Genomic DNA, 19819 nt, shown 5'->3' with positions numbered 1-19819 from the left:
GCACATGGACACAAAAAAAAAAATCCTGCATAACCAAAAAAATCCTGTTTTAGAACCAATAAATGCTTTGTACTGTCAGAAATTTAATATATATATATATATATATATATATATATATATATATATATATATATATATATATATATATAATATATATACATATATATATATATACATATATATATATATATATACATATATATATATATATATATATATATATATATATATATATATATATATATATATATATATATATATATATATAATAATAGACAATATATAAATTCTAAAACATTCAATAATTTCAAATTACAGCAGTGATGATGAGATTTTATTTATTGATTGATTGACCGATTAAATTACTGTAATGAGAATTGGGGTATTAAAATAGGATTTATTTTCTTGATGCAAAATGATCATTTTTTAATAACGGAGTAAAACACGACCTTTCTCTGTCTCTTCACAGTTTCACTTTCTTTCAGTCTTCCTTTCAACATAACACACAAACCATCTGAACCTGCGCCTACTTTATATATACGCAACATATTCATCATTTCCCGAAATCCTTATCAACTTCCTGTTACCTCTTCACCTCCACCGTCTCCTTCCCTCCACCCTCCTCACCCGCCCGACGGCGAGTTTCTCACCCTGCATTCGAAGCTCTTCATCATCGCGACGCGTCCTCCTGTTTCTAAAGTTTCCCACAATACCTCATGCTGCCGTGACATGCTGTGTTTGCCGCTGATCGATGAGATGTCTCCCAAGGCCGTGTTGCGCTCCTCCTAAAGTGTGGTCCTCTGAGTGGCTTTCCGACGCTGGTACTTAGGAGACTTTGAAGTTTCGTTCTTTGGGGGCCAAACGGGTTTGACTAATTTCACATCCTGATCCAGAGAGAACGCCTTTTTCGGAGAGGCTGTTTGCGGAGGCCACACTACAGACATTTTGTTAGGGCTTTGATCGGGTTTATTTGCTTCTTTTTCAAACATGTCTGAGAGCGAGCACATGCTGCTTTGAGAAAGTGAATATCTCCAATTTGATCCGTCATGGTCTGTACTCACTGCTTCCTGGACGCCCAGTAAATCCCTTTGCGATCCTTGTCCAAATCCATCCTCGAGATTCCCTTTAGACTTGAAGAGTTGTTTATAATGTGGCTGGCAGTATAAATGTCCATGGAGAGAGACAAAGTTTCCAAGGCTGTCAGACAACAGAGTTTCATAATTCATAAGTCACAGAAAATATATAGAGCTGTCTGCATCCGCACAGTTTGTAAATGAGAACTGCAATGCAAGCTTTCCATTTAAATGGATTTATGCAGGATACTTTATCTTATAGTTACAAATAATGGCACTTTATGCAAAAAAAATCATTTTAGAATTGATTATGTCGGAATACTTGCATTGTTAGACCTACTGGAATATTTATGTTAATGTTAAATATGATAAATTGTCTGTTTATGCTGCTTTTTAAACACAACCATACACGCTATACACTTGTTACAATGCTAGGGTGTTGCTATGTGGTTGCTAGTTCTTCGTGGGAACTTCTTCACTTGCTCTGCAGTGAATGGGTGCCGTCAGAATGAGAAAGCAAACAGCTGATAAAAACATCACAATAATCAACAAGTGAGTCGTACATATCCAGTCAATCAGTTCATGTCTTATGAAGTGAAAAGCTGCATGTTTGTAAGAAACCAATTGATCATTAAGAAGCATTTAACTGTAATATGAGTCGTCTATTCCTAGAACTGTTTTCTCCGGTGTTGAAAAAGAGAAAATATACACAGATAAGGCACCATTTATAAGTCAAAACAGTTCTAAACAAACATGTCAGTAGATTTTGATGTGAGAGGACAACAGGTGACGGAAGCATTATTCTTTATTATGCACTCATATTTTAGCCAGAAGTAATGAATTAATCATTTGAACTAATGATTACTTGTCTGAAGATAACACCAAGGCCTAAACATCTTAATAATGGGTTTGTTTTATATAAAAACAAATCTCTCATTCTGACGGCACCCATTCACTGAGCATTCATTGGTGAGCAAGTGATGTAATGTTATATTTCTCTAAATCTGTTCTGATGAAGGGACAAACTCATCTACATCTTTAAATTGCCCTAGAACAAGTACATTTTCAGCAAATATGTCATTTTTGATTGAAATATCATATATTTTACGACATACCTCAATTTGTTTTTGCAGTGCTCACATAAAAAACAGGATTTATGGAACTTCTTTTTGTCGGCTATCAGGCCTTCCATGGGGTAAACCCTCTTCTTGCACACTGCACACATCTCCGACTTTGGTACTCGAATCTGACAAGATGGTAAAGATATTCATACTTCAGTCAATTCATTTTCTGCACAATCAATATTACCACGCAGGACTTTGCCAAACATTCAGCTCTACATCCAAGCAACGCAGGGCAAATCACATCCAGCAACCACCGCTGCAGTGTTAGGTTATCGTAAAGTAACAACGGCATTAGTCAAAGACATGTTTAGACAGACAATACATTAAAGCAATAATACTTCTCAAAACTGAAGATGAAAATGACACAGACAATTAGCAGTTTACATTAAAAAACATATTCTTTTCACTCTAGCCAAACGAGTGCACTGTTCAATATGCACCCAATGCTGGGTTACCATTTGTTTTAAATCTAGCCTTTTATTTATTTTCCCTAGCTGAGTGTATAGAAGTCTGAATAACAATTGGGTTATAATTTCTAGAGTTATTTTGGGAAATGTAATGATCCTGCAAACTTGCAGTCTCTAAAAAGAAACAAACAAACAAAACACACACACACACACACACACACACAAAGCCAAGTTGCTGTTTCTCAGGTCACACAGAGACAAAATTTTAAACTCGAGCTTTGTTTTCCTTCAGTCGGTGTTCTGTATCAATCCCTAAAACATTTTGCTTTTAAAGTACATTTGATTCTTGCAGCACTCTCAAATGCAAATGAGACAGAGATGAATGGCAATTACGGAGAAAGCACTCCGGAGAAAGCACTGCTATTGAGATATTTAATATTCTAAGCTGATAAACTGTCTTTTTTGTTTCTTTGATGGTGCTGCAAGCGAGAGTAGGCAGAGAGTGGCTAAAAAAGAGTGTAGGCTGCTCCCCAGACTCTGTGATTTCCCAGGACACTTAGTTCAGTGATATGTGTCAGATAGTATGAAAAAAAATGCAAGTGTGATATTAAAAATAATGAAAAAAAATAAATATGTGCATGTTAATAGCTGAAATTTTAAAATGAGTTGAAAAGAGTTTGAAGTTTAAAGTTTAAAATCATGCATTAATTTATTTATTTTTCAAATTCAAATAATTTTAACACACATATACACACAGTGTATACAGTGATATATATATATATATATATATATATATATATATATATATATATATATATATATATATATATATATATATATATATATAAAACAAAAAATGTTAAAGTTAAAAAAGGAAATCTGTTTGTGACTCTATGGGAATTTGAACTAACTTAACTAAATAAATAAATACATAATAAATGTAAAACTTTAAACTTTCAAACTAAGTTTTAAACAAATTTTAAAATGTTTAAAATTTTTAACCGTAATGATTCACAGTTGTTTTATGACTGTCACATTCACATACGCGTTTAAATTATCTAAAAGACAAAAGTTAGAAACATACACAGTTTGACCTGGTCATGTACCACAGAAGTTTTGCGGCATCTTGTTGTTAAATTTCATTCCCATCATGCACTGCAGGCATATTTACCGGGCACAGCAGTCTCGGTTTGATGCACTAGTAGGTGGCTTGGCTCTCTCACCTGTGACACCTAAGCCTTTGAACACACTCTCACTTTCTGTCCACGTTTTATGGAAGTTCTTCATCAGTTCCTCTGCAGAAGCTTCAGGTGACGCCATCACCTCTGAAGTCTTTTTCTTCACAGCATCAGCATAGGAAAACGGCACCCACTGTGTCGTAACGCTTTCAGAGTGCGAGGAAACCGTCGTGGTGCTTCTTGATCCGATAATTTTAGTGCCGAACTCGTCAACAGAAGAATAACGTTCAGTGACTGTTTTTGATTCTGAAAAGCCTGTTGGATCGACAGACTTGTCTACTTTCAAATCTCTGCTCACAAGCGGAGGGGAGCTCTGCTGGGAGCATTGTTCCCTCTCTGGAGGAAGCTCAGGCTTTGAACCTTCAGATGCAATTTCACTCACTCTTGACTCCTGTTCCTCCTGTTTGTTTTGTAGCTCTTTGATGGGGGAACTTTGCTCACTCATTTCAAAAACATTTTTAATATCCTTGATGTTGAAAGCAGCCATATCCTCTTGTTGTCTTGCTTTCTTCCCCGTATCAGGCTCCAGGTCTTCAGTTTCCCTGCCAGGCTTCTCTGTATTGTCAGTTGGGTCTTTTCTAATAACAATTTTCCCCTCTGACATCTCTGTTGTTTTAGCTTGTCCAGAGAGGTCATCCTTAGAGAGATTTTCATTCTCTTTTCCTGTCTCGTTGTTGGGGCCTAAACACTCTGGAATAATAATGGCATCTCCACTTACGGTAGAGTTATTCCCTTCAATGGTCACCATTTGTGTTTCAGAAGACCCTACAGTCTCTTCGTCTGCAGGTTTAGAATCAATTTTGATCTGGCGTTGGAACGTGACGGGAGATTCCACAATTTCTGACTTCTTTCCAGGGGTTGTCACAAGGTGAGGCACCGGATCTGGCGATGCACCACAGGAGAGCGTAGCTGTGGCATTTCTGAGCCGTGTCAGACTATCTGCCCGATTCGAGGAGGGTGAAGGGGAGGCCCTGCTTAAGCGAGAGCTTGGCGTCTCAGACCTGCGAGGAGGAGGCGTTGGTGGTGTTGGGGAAGGGGAAGGTGCTGCCCTCTGTGGCGAGTCGGTTCTCCGTGTAGACTCGATGGTGATGAACGTAGGTGAGGGAGAGCGCATCCGTAACAATGGGGATGGAGCTCTGGGGTCAAGAGTTGTAACGCTACTCATCTGTTGCTTTCGACTCTTGCGTGACGTTTTCGTCTCTTCTCTGACCACTTTCTGTGTTTCACACTTTGTAGAACCAATGGAAATCTTCGAAATCCTTTGTATGGCTCCACTAGAAACAAATTTTTCAGAGGTGGCCTCGCATTCATGCTTTTCAATAGCGCAGTCAAAGTGCATTAGCTTAGCTTGAACAAGGCTTTCAACATGAGCAAGAATTTCTTTAAGCTTCAGTTCGTTGTGTTCGGCAGCTGCCCCTTCCAAATCACTCTTCTCCTCTGGCCCCAGAAGCCAGGCGGGCATTTCATTGAGTAACGTCTTCACAGACTTAGAGTCAATTTTTCCCGCAACCCCCTGTAACTCTGAGATACGAGACAACATCTTCAGCGCTTCGGCTTGTCTTAGAGATGTGCCGGCGCTCTCCGTCGAGGACTCGGCAGGCTCCTTTTGTGCAGACTTGCCTGTCATTTTTATTGGAACATTTTTGCTTTCATCTTTTGATTCCTTAGGAATCTGCTGGCTTCCACTGGCCTGCTTTTGAAGTTTTACAGTCGCGCCCTCCTCCTGGAAACTCTGCTCCTGGACTGTACTTTCAGATTTCATGACCTCCGTGTAAACCTCAGTGTGTCCCATTTGAATGGTGTGCTGTGTTTGCACAACGGTGATTTCTTCTTGTTTTTCATCAGATGTCAGGACTGGCCACTTAGGCTCAGCAGGCGTGGCCTCTGTGGGTGAGATGGATGCGCCATTGTTGCTTTGAGCGGCTTCTCTGTCTTTCTTACTTTTATTCCTCCTTTTCTTTTTTGGAGTGGCAGGGGGCCCCTCTACAGGTTTCTCTTTGACCTCTTTCTCCACTTTATTCTCTGTTTCTGTGGGGCTTTTTTCTCTGCTTTCTTTCACCTGAACATCCTCCAGCTCCACTGTGGCTTTCTCCTTGCTTTCCAGTTTAGCACTCTTACTAACTTTCTTAGCCTTTTGACTATCAACCTTTTGGGGCTTCTGCTCAGCATTCTTAATTTGAATCTCTTTGTTTGGTCGGGATCGATCAGGGGAGTTTTTGTCTTGATTTTTCTTCTGAGAGCTTTCCTCTTTTGTTTTGTCCTCGGATATGCTGCTCACATCTTTTCCAACAGTCTCAGATTCATTTTTACATTGAGGTTTGTCCATTTTTATTTCTTCTTTGGTTGCATTTTTAATAACCGTCTTAGTTACCTGTTGTATATTGGTTGTCACGGATCTCTTCTTTTTCTTTTTAGCTGAAGTGGAGGTGGTCTGCTGCTGACCTGACGAGCCCTGCGATGACTGATTAGAGATAATGTTCTGTTTAACTGAGGAAATAACAGGAGATTCTGGAGGAGATTTCTCATTTGTGGCAGCGATCAAAGCCTTGCTTGGGGGAGCGTTTGAGAGAGCTGTGTGCTTGGATGAATCATATGAGTCTGTGGCTGATTCGGATTTGGTCACACTCTTTTGAGCTCTCTCTTGAGTGAAATCAAATGATATGCTTGCCTCTGATTGCACCGCGCCTGTGCTCTCTGAAGAAAGCATTTCAAGGGCTGCACTGACTGACTCGTGCATGCAGATTTCAAAGGCCGGGGAGCACGGCGGTGGCGGCGTGCAGCTTTCCTCCCTCTGCTGTCTGTACTTCTGTTCAGCTTGTATTAATGGGGTTTTGAATTTGCTTACCGGAGATTTGGATGGCGGAGGAGGAGAGGCGGGTGGGGTGAGCGTCAAGGGTGCGAAAACTTTCTTGGGAGGCCTTGGAGAGTCCGGTGGCTGTTTTGTAAACACAGACTGAATTTCAGAGGTTATCACGGTTGACTTAACTGATGATGCGGTGACATTTTTTCTTCTCTTGGTCTCTTGTGTAGTCTGAATATTCATTTGCTCAAATGAAATCGTTGGCTCCAGCTTGGGTACTTTACACAATTTTGGTGCTTTGACGGGTTTGACAGTCATTTTAGTGGGTTTGGATGGTGTTAAGTTGGGCAGCGGAAGCAGGTCTAGCTCCTGTTCTGTGGGAGGCGGAGGGAGGAGGTCTAGCTCAGCCATGGCAAGAGGTGGTGGGGTTGGTGGAGGTGGTAAATGTTCAAGTTCTGTCTTGGCTGGATCACATGAAGGAGGAGGAGGAGGAGGAGTAGGTGGAGGGGGGAGATCGTGATCACCCCTAATGCTCGGAGGAGGAGTGGGGAAAGAGATGCTATCGTAATCCGGAGGGGGCGTTGGAGGGGGAGGCAGAGGTGGTTCGGGGTCAGGTGGTGGAGGGGGCATATGGATTTCCTGCTGTTTTCTTTTATCCAATTTGATTAACCCCTTACAGCCACTTTTTTTCAGGTTACGGAAGTCTGTCTTCAATGTTTTGATGCCATGCGTTTGAACAATTGTTTTGTGCTCCAGCACTGTGGTCTTTGTCTCCTGGCTGCATGCTGTGGTGTGAGTGGTGATTGCAGTGCTCTCTTGAGATTTGTATCTGTTTTGCATTGATTGCTTGTGAGCGCTTCTCTTTGATTCACTGCTCATATCAAGGTTTTTAACTGCAGGGATGGGCTGCTGTGCCGGGATGTCTTTCATTGATGGAGACGGGGTCTTGGCAGGAACTTTGACCTTTCTTATCGGCTGCCTTCGGGGAATCGTTGGGCTTGCTCTCTGTGCTGTTTCCATTAAGGATTTTATTGTGCCCTTAACGTCTCCTTTTATCACTTCTTCCTTCTCTGATAGCACTTGCTCTTGGGTGTCATAGAGTGATTTTATGGAAAGCTTCACGTCGCCCTCTGTGCTTGCTCTGCGCTGCATTCTGGGAGATGGAGGAGGCTCAAGTAAGAGCTGAATCTTGCCTTTCACATCTCCCTGGACGCCAATGTCCTGCTGGCAAACCTTTCTCTCATTTGACGCTTCATGTAGACTCTGTATTGCCGTGTGAATGTCACCCTTTACGATCACCTCCTTCTCCACCTCTCTCACTGCATGTTTGGCCTCCTCCAGTGATTTCAACGTACCTTTGATGTCACCTGGCACTAAATCTTCTATGACAATTTCCGCCTTGGTGGAGGCCGAGTCTTTTAGCGATTTCAGCGCTCCTTTGATGTTACCAGGAATGATTTCAGGCTTTTCCACCTCTCTGGGCTGATTTTGGGCCTCCTCTAGAGACCTCAGGGTTGTAGGTAAATCAGCTCGAATTACTTCTTCTTTCTCCAAAACAACCGTCTGGTTTACAGACTGTGTCAGGGAATTCATCACAGCTTGAAGGTCTCCTCTCACAATCTCTTCTCTCTGTAAATGTTCAAATGAGACCAGAGGCTCGGTCATGAAAACCTTAACTGTGTTATGAACATCGCCTGGGACTATATCTTCCCTGTCCACCAGACGACCGATTTCAGCTTGATTACGTGTCAGGCTGAGTTTCATTCCCTTAATATCACCACCGATGATTTCCTCTTTTTCAATCTTCCCTGGGTCAGCCTCATCTGGCTCTACCTGCAGCTTTTTGAGGTAATCCAGTGCACCTGACTCAATACATGTAGAATAAAAGCTCACCTTTCCCCTCTCTGCTTCATCCACTTTAATTCTCACAATCTCCTCTGTGTCTGGATTGCAAAGTCTCTCAAGGCACCCTTTAACATTGCCTCCAACTATATTTTCTTTCTGAGCACTTGATTCCTCGGAAGAATTGAATAAAGAGTAGATCGTCATACGCACATCTCCCTTTTCGTCTTCTTGAATGAGAATGCCCCGTTTGCCAGTGCTCTCCTCTTTCAGCAGGTTGTTTATGGCTTCCTGAATGTCACCTCTCATTATCTCCTCTTTTTCCACAGAGGTGCTGCTGTGCTCTTGGAGCAGCTGTTGTACGGCACCGCTGATGTCTCCCCTCTCCTCTGCATTTATAACGATTCCCCTCTCAGTTTTCTCCTGTCTGTTAAGGAGGTTCATCATGATGTTTTGCAGATCTCCTTTAATGATTTCTTCTCTTTGGATCTGGGGAGCTTCTTTATTCAAGAGGTTGTACTTAGCCATGCGAACATCTCCAATTTCATCGGCCTCTATGATGATACCTTTGTTGTCTACCATTCTTTGGGTGAACAGTTCGTAGAGGGTGGCTTTAACACTTTTACCAACGATTTCTGTCTTCTCCAAGCTGTTTTCATTAAATTCAGTGAACGGCGTAGTTTCAAAAAGCCAAGTTGTGGTTTTGACATCTGCTTTGGGGATTTCTTCACAAATAACCTGTTTACTTTCGTCACTTTCATTAATATGATCAAGAGGATTCTTCTCGAATAGCCACACAGACTGTTTGACATCCCCCTTCAGCTGTTCCTCCATAACAACAGTTTTCAACTCATCTTCTGACTTTTCAGCATGTATCTGATCAATTGAGTGAGTTTCAAACATCCATTTTGCTGTCCTAACATCCCCTTTGTGAATCTCACTCATGCTGACCGTACGCACCAACTTTTCAGACAATGCATCAGATTCAAATCGCTGCTTGTTTGTCTTTACATCGCCTCCCTGAATGTCCTCAACAGTTTTGATTGATATTTTGGCATCTTCTGCAATCTTATCAAGGGGCTGTGTTTCAAACCTCCATCTTGCTGAGTTAACATCACCTTTTTGGATATCTTCCTCTGTAACGGCTTTTAGAAGATAGACCTCATCCGTCTCTCTAATTGAGTCCAGAGGTTTTGTTTCAAACAGCCAACGGGCTCCAACTACATCACCTCTATGTATTTCTTCTTTTGTAAGTGTGGTCACTTCATGATAGTGGCCTTCTTTGTCTTGGATGGCATAGAGAGGCTGAGTCTCAAACATCATTGCATACGTTTTAACATCACCTTTCTCCTCATCCTCTCTGATGACTTTCTGCAGCTTTCTTATTTCGGCCTCAGAGGATGCATCTTGAATGTTATCTAATGTGTAGGTCTCAAAAATAAATCTGCCTTTATCAACATTTCCTCCTTGAACGTCTTGTACTGTACGAGCTCCTTTTAGCTCGCCGGGGTTCTCTGTGATTTTGTCCATGGGTTGGTTTTCAAATAACCACTTGCAATTTCCAACATTTCCTTTCTGAATATCCTCAGCTTGAGCACTCCTCAGCTGTCTCATGAAATCCTCAGAGGTTGAGCTCATAACATCGGAAGATTGGGTCTCGAATATATACTTCATCCGAGACACATCCCCAGATTGTATGTCTATCTCAGTAACACTCTTAAAATCTTCTCGCTGTCCTTCACTTATGTTCTCCAGGTTCTCAGTCTCAAATAAGAAACGTGCCATGCGGACATCTTTTCCATGAATGTCCTCTTGTTTCACAGTGCGAGTTTGCAACACCGTTTCTGAGTTGTCCTGTATAGCATCAAGAGTTTGACTTTCAAAAAGCCAAGTGCATGTTTTCACATCACCTTTTTGAACTTCATCAGAATCTTTTGTACTCTTAAGCTCTTCCCTTTCATAAAGCATGTCTATAGGTTTGGTCTCAAAAAGCCACTTACAGGTTTTAACATCACCTTTGACTATTTCTTCTGTTTCCCTAGTAACACACTCCTCATCTTCAATATTGCTAAAATACTTAATGGCATCAAGAGGCTGGGTTTCAAAAAGCCATTTTGCCGTCTTGACATCTCCAGATTCAATCTCTTGTTGTGTTATGCCCTTTATTATTTGGAATTTAGTGATGCTCTCGTCAAATTGGTCAATAGGGCGAGTTTCAAACATCCACTGGCAGCTTCTGACGTCTCCTTTGACGATTTCCTCCCTCCGTACAGTTCTGACCTCATAATAATGCCCGGAGCTGTCTTGCAGTGCATATAATGGTGTGGACTCAAACAGATTTTTATTTGATCTAACAGAGCCAGTTGTGACACCCTCAACTTGAATCTTCTGACTTTCGTCATATTGGCTTAAATCATATGTTTCAAAAATTTGCGTGTAGTTGCTCACATCCACATTTTCTATATCCTCCAGATTCACCGTTCTTGTTATTTCCTTTCTCTCCTCTCTGATCTGCTCCAGTGGCTGGCTCTCAAACAGCCACTTCTGGTGCCGAACGTCTCCTTTCTCCTCAGATGTCATCATTCTTTTGAGCTTCCCCACCTCTGCAAGCTCTTTCATCTCATCTTTTGGCGCAGTCTCAAAAAAGTGTCTGGCAGACTGAACGTCACCTCCTATAATTTCTTCTGCACTTACTGGCCTGGCATTGGAATCATCCTTTAACAAATCCATCGGTTGCGTCTCAAACACCCAACAATTTCTGCGGACATCACCCTTATAACTTCTATCTATTTGTTCTGAGTCAACTGTCTTCACAATCTCTCTCTTTTGCTCTTGTATGTCTTCCAAACGCTGGTTCTCAAACAGCCATTTTTGATGTCTCACATCGCCTCTTTCTTCATCAGTTGTTATGGTTTTCTTAAGTTGGTTTATGTCATCATCCTCATCTTTAATGTTCTCCAGAGGTTTATTCTCAAACATCCATTTTTGGTGTCTCACATCACCTCTTCCTTCTTCAAAGACTGCTTTTTTATCTAGTTTTCCCACTTCTGGAAGCTCTTTGAATTCATCCGGTAGAGCGTTTTCAAACAAGTGTCTCACAGAGCGAACGTTACCTCCAATAATCTGTTCTGAAGAGACCGGTCTGGAGTTGGCATCATCTTTAAGAGTGTCCATAGGCTGTGTCTCAAACGCCATGCAGTGTTTGCGTACATCTGCCCCAAGAATCTCTTCTTTCTGCTGCTTTTGCAGCCTCTCCCATTGAGCATTTATGGAGTCAAGTTTCTTTGTTTCAAACAACCACCTTCCCCTTTTTGCATCACCAAGCTGATTGTCTTCCATGGATATGCTGGAGATAAGCCTGACTTGAGAAATGTCCATGTCAATGTCATTCAAAGGCTGCGTTTCGAAGAGCCATCTTGATGTTTTGACATCACCTTTCTCCGTTTCCTCTCGGCGGACAGAAGTAATCAACACCATCTCACCAGAGTGTTCCCTCATTACACACAGGCACTGCGTCTCAAACATCCATATGACTTTCTTCACTTCTGACTTGATCTCCTCCAGTACAGACTTCAGGCTCAGCAGCTGCTTCTCATCCATAGTTTCAGTGTCGCCCAGAGAGTCCATTTCTTGGTTTTCAAACATGTACCTCACAGACTTCACATCCCCTTCGTCGACTTCCTGTGTGAAAATAACTTCTTTGGTTTGCTCATCATCAGTGTGAATTTTATTTAGCGTATCCATCGGCTTTGTCTCAAACAACCAGGCGGCTGCCCGCACATCTCTCTTCCCCACTTCATTCACTAGATAGTTCTGTTTAGCTGAATCCCGTTGCAATCCCAGTGCATCCATGGGCTGCGTCTCAAACATCAAAGCCCTGTTCTTAACGTCACCTCCAGCAATGATTTCCTGCTGATTGAACATTTTGCCATCATCTTCGTTATCTGAATCATCCTTAATGCAGTCCAAGGGTTTGTTCTCAAACATCCAGCGCATGGACTGCACTTCTCCTCTCAGAATCTCGTCCCACTCCAAATATTCACGATCCGGGCTTCCGTTTGAATTGCTGCCGGTATGTTCAAACTGGTATGCGGCCTCTTGAACGTCTCCTACCGCTTCAGTGTCCTCGTCATCGTAAAAATCTCTTTCCAGGTCTTTCCTGACATCAGGGTGAATGTGTTTGCACAGACGTTTTAGCTCTAATAGCTCCCTCTGTTTGTAGTATTGCTGTCTGTTCACTGTGTGTTTCACTGGAGGTTCCGGAAAGTTTTCTGCGGCATATGAAGGTTCTTCCAGTAAATCTGGTGGGGGTGGTGGCAGATAATCCAGATCATCATCTTCATCGTTGTCATCATCATCATCAAAAGCAAACTCATAACTCAGTTCACCTTCCTCCACTTTGTCTGAGGCAACACTATTTAGAGTACTTGATATTTCACTCTTCACAGTTTGATGGGACACGCTCACATCTGATGACAGCTGAGTACGACTTTTGTCACGATCAATCTTTTTTAAGGGAAAGAGTAATGAACACAATTCAGTGGAGCTCTGAAATGGCTTATACTTCAGCTGGATCAGAAAAATACCTTAATTTTTTTAAATTAAAAGCCGAATAGCCAAATATGGATGAATTATTTTAGTATTTCAAGTATTTTTGTGTCTTTATTGTGCATTCAAAAAAGACCAGCAAAAAAGCATTTAAAAAAAGGTTCTGTTTAAGCGTCATGAAAATAAATGAAGAGCACCACCTTACACAGATAAAGGAAAAGTTATCAGATTTTTGTAACTGCATTATGTGTGCCCTCTACATTTGAACGAGTTATCCATTAACTAAGCAAATGATTTTTCTAACCCAGTGCATTGTTATATTTAAAAAACAGCATCATGAATATATTAGACACACTCCCCTAAAGCCATCAATATCATGTGCTACACTTAAAAATTACTGCACACTGCAAAAATGACTTTTTAATGAGTTTTAATTAGTCTTTCTGGCATTTTCCAAGTAAAATATGTAAAAATTTCTAAATCACGAAAACTTATTTGAGAAGCGATACAGCATTAGACAGTAAGGCAGGTTTTTATAAACTGTTTCTTTAATAAAGTGTATTTTTATCGCATTTTTCAGTTTTAATGTGCTAATGTACACTTGTATTAAAGACACGGTGTATAAAAACAAGCCTGAATATCTTATGCAATGTTGATATTCAAGTAAAGCACTTTCTCGAGCAAAAAAATGTTGAGAGCAAGAACCACCACTGCTATGAATTGTGGTTTAGATGCACAATAAAAAAACAAAAATAACTCATATCAGATGTGAATTTACAATAACAACGTCAGAACACTGGCAGATGAACACATGCTCTCAACTCTTATGAAGCTAAATACAACTACGCCGTTGAAAGCAGAGGGACTCATGGAAACATGTAAAAAAGATGGTAAGCAGAGTCTTTTTATGCACTGAATCCTATTAAAGCATAATACATTCATGTGTCAGAGCAGAGATGTAGGCTAAAAGAGACTTACCTTAATTTTCTTGCTGGGGGCTGCCTCCTCAATAGTCTTTTCAAAATGCTGTGCCAGTTCTTTAGTCGAGAGCCTTGGATAGTACTCTTCCTCCTCTGGAAGCAAAAATCAAAATTAAATACATCTCGTGAGCCTCTGTAAAATGCACGGTAAACTGAAGAATCAGTCATTGTGTGATATGGAACTTATTATCTATAAATTACCGCTGGTAAACTTACCCGTTTCATTGTGATGATTCTCATAACTGGAAACAACCTCCCGGTTATGAGCGCTTTGATCACGTGCAGCCTGTAATGTGGCAAAATAAATACAACAGCTTCGATTCAGTGGCATATGCAATAATGAAACTGAGTGCATCCCAAAGGATCTAAACAAACAGTTCTGGCCTGAATTTACATTTATGAATTTGCCAGATGTTTTCATAAGCATTGTGTTTTATAAGTAAGTGTGCGCTAATTCCTAGAGAGTCGAACCACTGAAGGAGGTGTTGTTACAACCATGCTTTAGCAGCTGAGTTTATAATACTATACTGAGTAAACACATTTTCAAAACTCTCAATGTGGAATATGTGGGAAGTATCTCTCACAAACACTGAGTTAAAGCGCGAATGAAATAAATACACATACTAGAACTAGAAAATAAATGAAGCACCTGGTCTCTTTTCTCTTTGATCTTCTAATGTTAATGTGCACTGAAAGATGCATTTTAATGATGGGTAAAAGTAGCGTATGACAATTTACAGTTAAAATAAAATAATTATATATTAAATATTTTACAAATTTAAATTTGATCAGAAAGTAAACCAATGTGAACCAAAAGATTAAATGATTTTTATGTAACAAAAAAAAAAAAAAAAAAAAAAAAAAAAAAAAATATATATATATATATATATATATATATATATATATATATACACACACACACATACATATATAGATGTATATATACACATGTGTTTTTATATTATAATATATTTATTTGTAATATATTTTTATATTTTAAAATGTATCAAATTATTATGAACTGTTTTAAATGTTACTTTGACATGACAAGAACCTCTGAAGCACTTTTATTCTTATCAGAATTAAATTTTTCAGGGTTTTAGTGTTTTATTTTTATTCCACCCAGCAGACGCTGATCTGCTCACTCGATTTAACAATCAATATTCCATGAATTATTCTACCGGACCATATATCTATCTTTGCAGGATTACTTCAACTTGTCCCCATTTCTAATCCTTTTTAGCATCCTTTACCATGAGATTATGAGGGCAAAGTTATGGGCTTTATTCTCAGGAAGCGCACGAATTGATAAAGCATATATAACATATACGTTACATATAAAATACTCACATTAAACGCAATGCAAGTCACCCGCCAAATGAATGAACGTAAATGCTAAAAACCTCCAGCTTCTAAATAACACTTTCACGTTACTGAAAACTGATCCACTGCGGCGACGTTTCACAGCAGATAGTAAACAGAAACGAGACTGTAAATTAAGAGCGGTGCGATTGCCGGCGCGGCCCCCGTCGGCGAGAGCCGCTACCGTTAGTGTCTGACGTTTTTGTGAAATGGAGAGTTATTAGCAGCGGGGCTGTCGGAAATGTCCGTACCCTTTCATCCTGGAGGAAGACCTGCTGCGAGACGTGTCGACCCCCGCTGCCGCTCGCCACGCTCATCGCTGATGAATTCGACACCTCCTGCGTGACAGGAGACAAGGGTTGTTAGGGGATGAGACATGGAAAAACACACACACTCTCTCGCACAAACACAAATCTTATCCGCACAGCCTTTTCGAATGAAATTTAAACCATTATTATAGATGGATTTTCGTCTTTATAGGTGCATTTTTTCTCTTTCTCTGACACCCTTCACCTGATTGCACCAGCCGTACTCTCTGCTCAGTTGGACTAGCAGGTGACAGGGAGGTAAGTAGGCAGATGTGACATGTGCACAGACTGCCACGAGTCTGACAGAAGCATGAAACTGCAGCTCGCTCGAACTCGAAGGTGGAATCATATCTAGCATCATGAAAAGCATTTAGAAAATGATTTAACACTACCCGCTCAACATTTGGAATAATCAAGAATCTTCTGCTCGGGCTGCATTTATTTCGTGAACAACATCGCTATTTCAAAGAACTTTATTTGAAGGTGTCTGTGTACTTAATAGTGGCAGTCATGGAACAGTTTGTAACGGGCAGCTACTGTTTTACACAGCTACTTATGCAACCAAAAGATCGTCACATGTGTGTTCCAGACTTAATTACGCAACGTAATTATAAATTCAAGCGCACTGACATAAGCTATGCAAAAGTAAAACGTGTCAGGTTTGCACTAGCTGCGCCTTCATTTGATTTAACCCGATAGTACGCATCTTAAATACACATGATAAAATGACTGAATATTACGCAGGCATAATCTACTTGAAATGAAGTGTATCGCGATTGTAAGTGTATGGAGCTGCGTAAGAGACTCGGTCTGTCATATATGTGTGTTTTTATTTCTGTTCAATAAAGACACCGATAATAAGATAATAATTAAGTCAGTCGAAGATACTGATAATACATACTAAGCATTGAAGCAGTGCGTTGAAATGATTTTTGAAGGATCACTTGACACTGAAGACTGGAGCAGCGATGCTGAAAAGACAGATTTGCTTCTGAAAAATATATTTAAATAGAATTTTTTTTTTTTTATTGTAATTATATGTCACAACATCACTGCAATAAAATAAATGCAGCTTCGATGAGCAGTAGAGACTAAAATAGATAAAACATGAAAAAAATATTTTTATTTTTAAATATATGATTTTGAAGCTAGGTGTCAATGCAACAGGCCTCAAATGCTTTTGTTTTTGCTTAGTTAGTTTTTCAAAACTATAAAACCTTGTCAAATGTTTAAAATAAAAGTCACATATTATATATATATATATATATATATATATATATATATATATATTATATTATATATTACACATTCTTTAAGACACACATGCTTTGTCGACATAATTTCAACAAAAAGCGCATAATAATAAAATGAATTAATTTATGCATATTTGCGTGAAATCTGCACTACTCGGGTACAAATTAAAGTTTGGAATTAATCTGTCCATTTTTGTTTTCCATTTGAGAATTACGATTAGTGTCAGTTTCTGTTAAACGGCAGGTTTAATGGTTTCAGCCCTCGGATGAGCAGATTCTGTAACTCAAACTCCCACACACACAAACACACGCAGCTGCACATAAACAAGCGTGATATCATCAACGGGGACGGAATCAGCACCGATCCATCAAAACACGCGCTCGTCGTTAAAAGAGAAACGCCTGACGTACACTGGTGTAGACTGCATCATTAAAGGCAAAGGTGACCGGGAATCAGACCTAAAAGCAGTCATCAAAGCAACAGAGCAACAGGGACCGCCCACTGCTTCAGCTGCTTGGCTTCTGGTGAAGTATTTTTCATTTTCTCCAGAGAGACTTCAAAAAAAACACTTTAATAAAGAGTTCCAAGTCATTAACCGAACCGACCGGCTCCGAGATGAATCGCAACACTACAAACTTTGATTCAAAGCAAAAAAGCATTTGAAAACGGGGAAAAAAGGACAAAGTTCATTGGCTACGCTCAGATGTGAACTGTTCAATGATATCTTTTAACTTGATTGACTAAAGGATTTAAAAAAGCTGTTTGTAGGGCTGTATTCTGTGATTTTAAATATATATATATATATATATATATATATATATATATATATAACTTTTTTTTTTTTTTATTTTAATTTTTCCCTATTTTGCTTCACAAGCTCATGGTTCAAGTCAGTTTCGAACTTAAATCGATGCAGTGTTTATGCATTTATATATATATATAGGAAATCAGGTACAGTAGACTACATATGTGTAGAAAAAAATATACATTTCATAGCAATTAATAAAACCTGTCAAGTGGTATATTGCTGTATTAAAGTGAAAAGTATGAAAAAATTGCAATAACGAGTTACCATAGACAAGCATTTTAAATTCTAAATATGAATAAAGCAAATAATTTGTCACTTTCAAAAGGTTATTTTATATATTTCTGTGCATTACGCATTAATATACTGTATATCTCACTGACTTCATGTTTTAAAAAATGAATAAGAAAAAAATCAATGTCACCAAAAATGACAAATCATTTATAATTAAATAAAAAAATATATAATATTTTTATGATTTTATAATGCATTTTAACAAACCCCTTTATTATATTTCTTAAAAATTATTTAAAATATATTTTAAAAATTTCAAAGGTTTATTTATTTTTTTATCATTATTTTAATTAATAAACTTGTACCGACTATTTATTATTGATTATTACCTCTTCAGCATCTTCCACTCCTCCATTTATTCCTGCATAAATTCAGCGAATCAATTTTTGGATGATAAACTGACAGATACAGTGGTTGAAAATAAACTAGTTTTAAACATGCTTCGTTTAAAATGTCTTAAAGAAAGCTGAAGACATTTCAGGTCGCGTTAGATAATCCAAAGAAAAAAATAACCTAAAGAAAAATATAAAAGATAAACCCAGACCTCGTTATCCGGAAAAATGATGAAAAACAAGCTCAAAAATACATCCTACATACCAAACACACGCAGAATGTGACACAAGTTATAGTTTAAATATACACACACCTCCATGCCAACATGCACACACAAACAAGTTTAATAAATTAGTGTCACCACGAGCAACAGAAAGCACAGATAATGAGATGACCTGCTGCAGCAGCATTCTTTGATCCTTCTCTCAAATACTTGCTGCTTATGCTCTCATTTGTCTACTCAGTGCCTATCATTTACAACACGCTTCAGAGCTGTGGATTACTGCCAAACTTTAGCTATTTTATGTGGCAATTCTAGCTAATGTTCACTTTGTCTGTATACGTTTGCATCTTGATTTCGTAAAGCCATAAAAGTAGAGGAACACATTTTCAGATCTAAACAACAACTGCTTCATCATTGTTTTTTTGCATTTTGTTATGTTAGCTAGTATTTTGTGTGTGTGTGTGTGTGTGTGTGTGTGTGTGTGTGTGTGTGTGTGTGTGTGAATAAACATCTGAACATCTGTGTGTGTGTGTGTGTGTGTGTGTGTGTGTGTGTGTGTGTGTGTGGCGTGTGTAAGCATGTGTGTGTGTTCTGACTTGAACGCTGTGTGATTGGTTGTTGCGCGTGTGTGTGTGTGTCAACAGATACGTGTGTGATCGGTGTGTGTGTGCGTGTGTGTTGCTCAACGCTGCACAAACACGTGTGTGTGTGTGTGTGTGTGTGTGTGTGTGTGTGTGTGTGTGAGTGTGTGTGTGTGTGTGCAAATAGAAAGTGTGTTTACCTAAACAAAGTATCTCCAGAGAGCAAACCATAATTGGTTGTTGCGCATTGGATAGTTTGCCTAGATTGCTCAACGCTACACAAACTGTTATCTATTATTACAGATTTTTCTGAGGGTGCTATTGCCTTCGTTTGATGGTTTGTTCATAAATTTGGACAAAACCTTGACGTTGCATTACCCAAAACGATGGGCTAAATGCTACCGAGCCGAAAGAAAGCCAGTTAGAAATTTGCTGCCATTATAAAAAAAAAGTAAACAAACTAATTCGCTAAATAAAAAATTGGTGTCAAAAAAACTTTCATTAAGAAATTGCAAGTGTATTTAAAAAGAAATGGCGAGTGAACAGGAAATAAAAATTTAGAAGTAAGAAACTTGAATATTTTAATTAATTGCTGCAGGTAACATTTTTTGTAAATTAACAATTTTGAGAATGAAAGCGAAATTTTA

At 39.2% G+C, this 19819-nt stretch overlaps 1 protein-coding gene across 1 annotated transcript in view; it reads right to left on the bottom strand.

The window, feature by feature from the left end:
- Positions 1-1060: 1060 nt before the first annotated feature.
- Positions 1061-19819, bottom strand: part of xirp2b (xin actin binding repeat containing 2b) — a 41078-nt gene continuing 22319 nt past the window's right edge. Inside the window, exons 5-10 of the mRNA XM_043249023.1 lie at positions 15626-15712; positions 14229-14298; positions 14011-14105; positions 3828-12990; positions 2189-2319; positions 1061-1197 (exon numbers count right to left, since the gene is read on the bottom strand). Of these exons, the coding sequence (XP_043104958.1) occupies positions 2228-2319; positions 3828-12990; positions 14011-14105; positions 14229-14298; positions 15626-15712 (9507 nt within the window). The 3' untranslated portion in view covers positions 1061-1197; positions 2189-2227. The remainder of the gene's footprint in view (positions 1198-2188; positions 2320-3827; positions 12991-14010; positions 14106-14228; positions 14299-15625; positions 15713-19819) is intronic.

Source organism: Puntigrus tetrazona, chromosome 9 (assembly GCF_018831695.1).
Source record: "Puntigrus tetrazona isolate hp1 chromosome 9, ASM1883169v1, whole genome shotgun sequence".
Classification (NCBI taxonomy): domain Eukaryota; kingdom Metazoa; phylum Chordata; class Actinopteri; order Cypriniformes; family Cyprinidae; genus Puntigrus; species Puntigrus tetrazona.
Note: the sequence above shows the minus strand (reverse complement) of the source record. Positions and strands in the feature narration are given on the sequence as shown.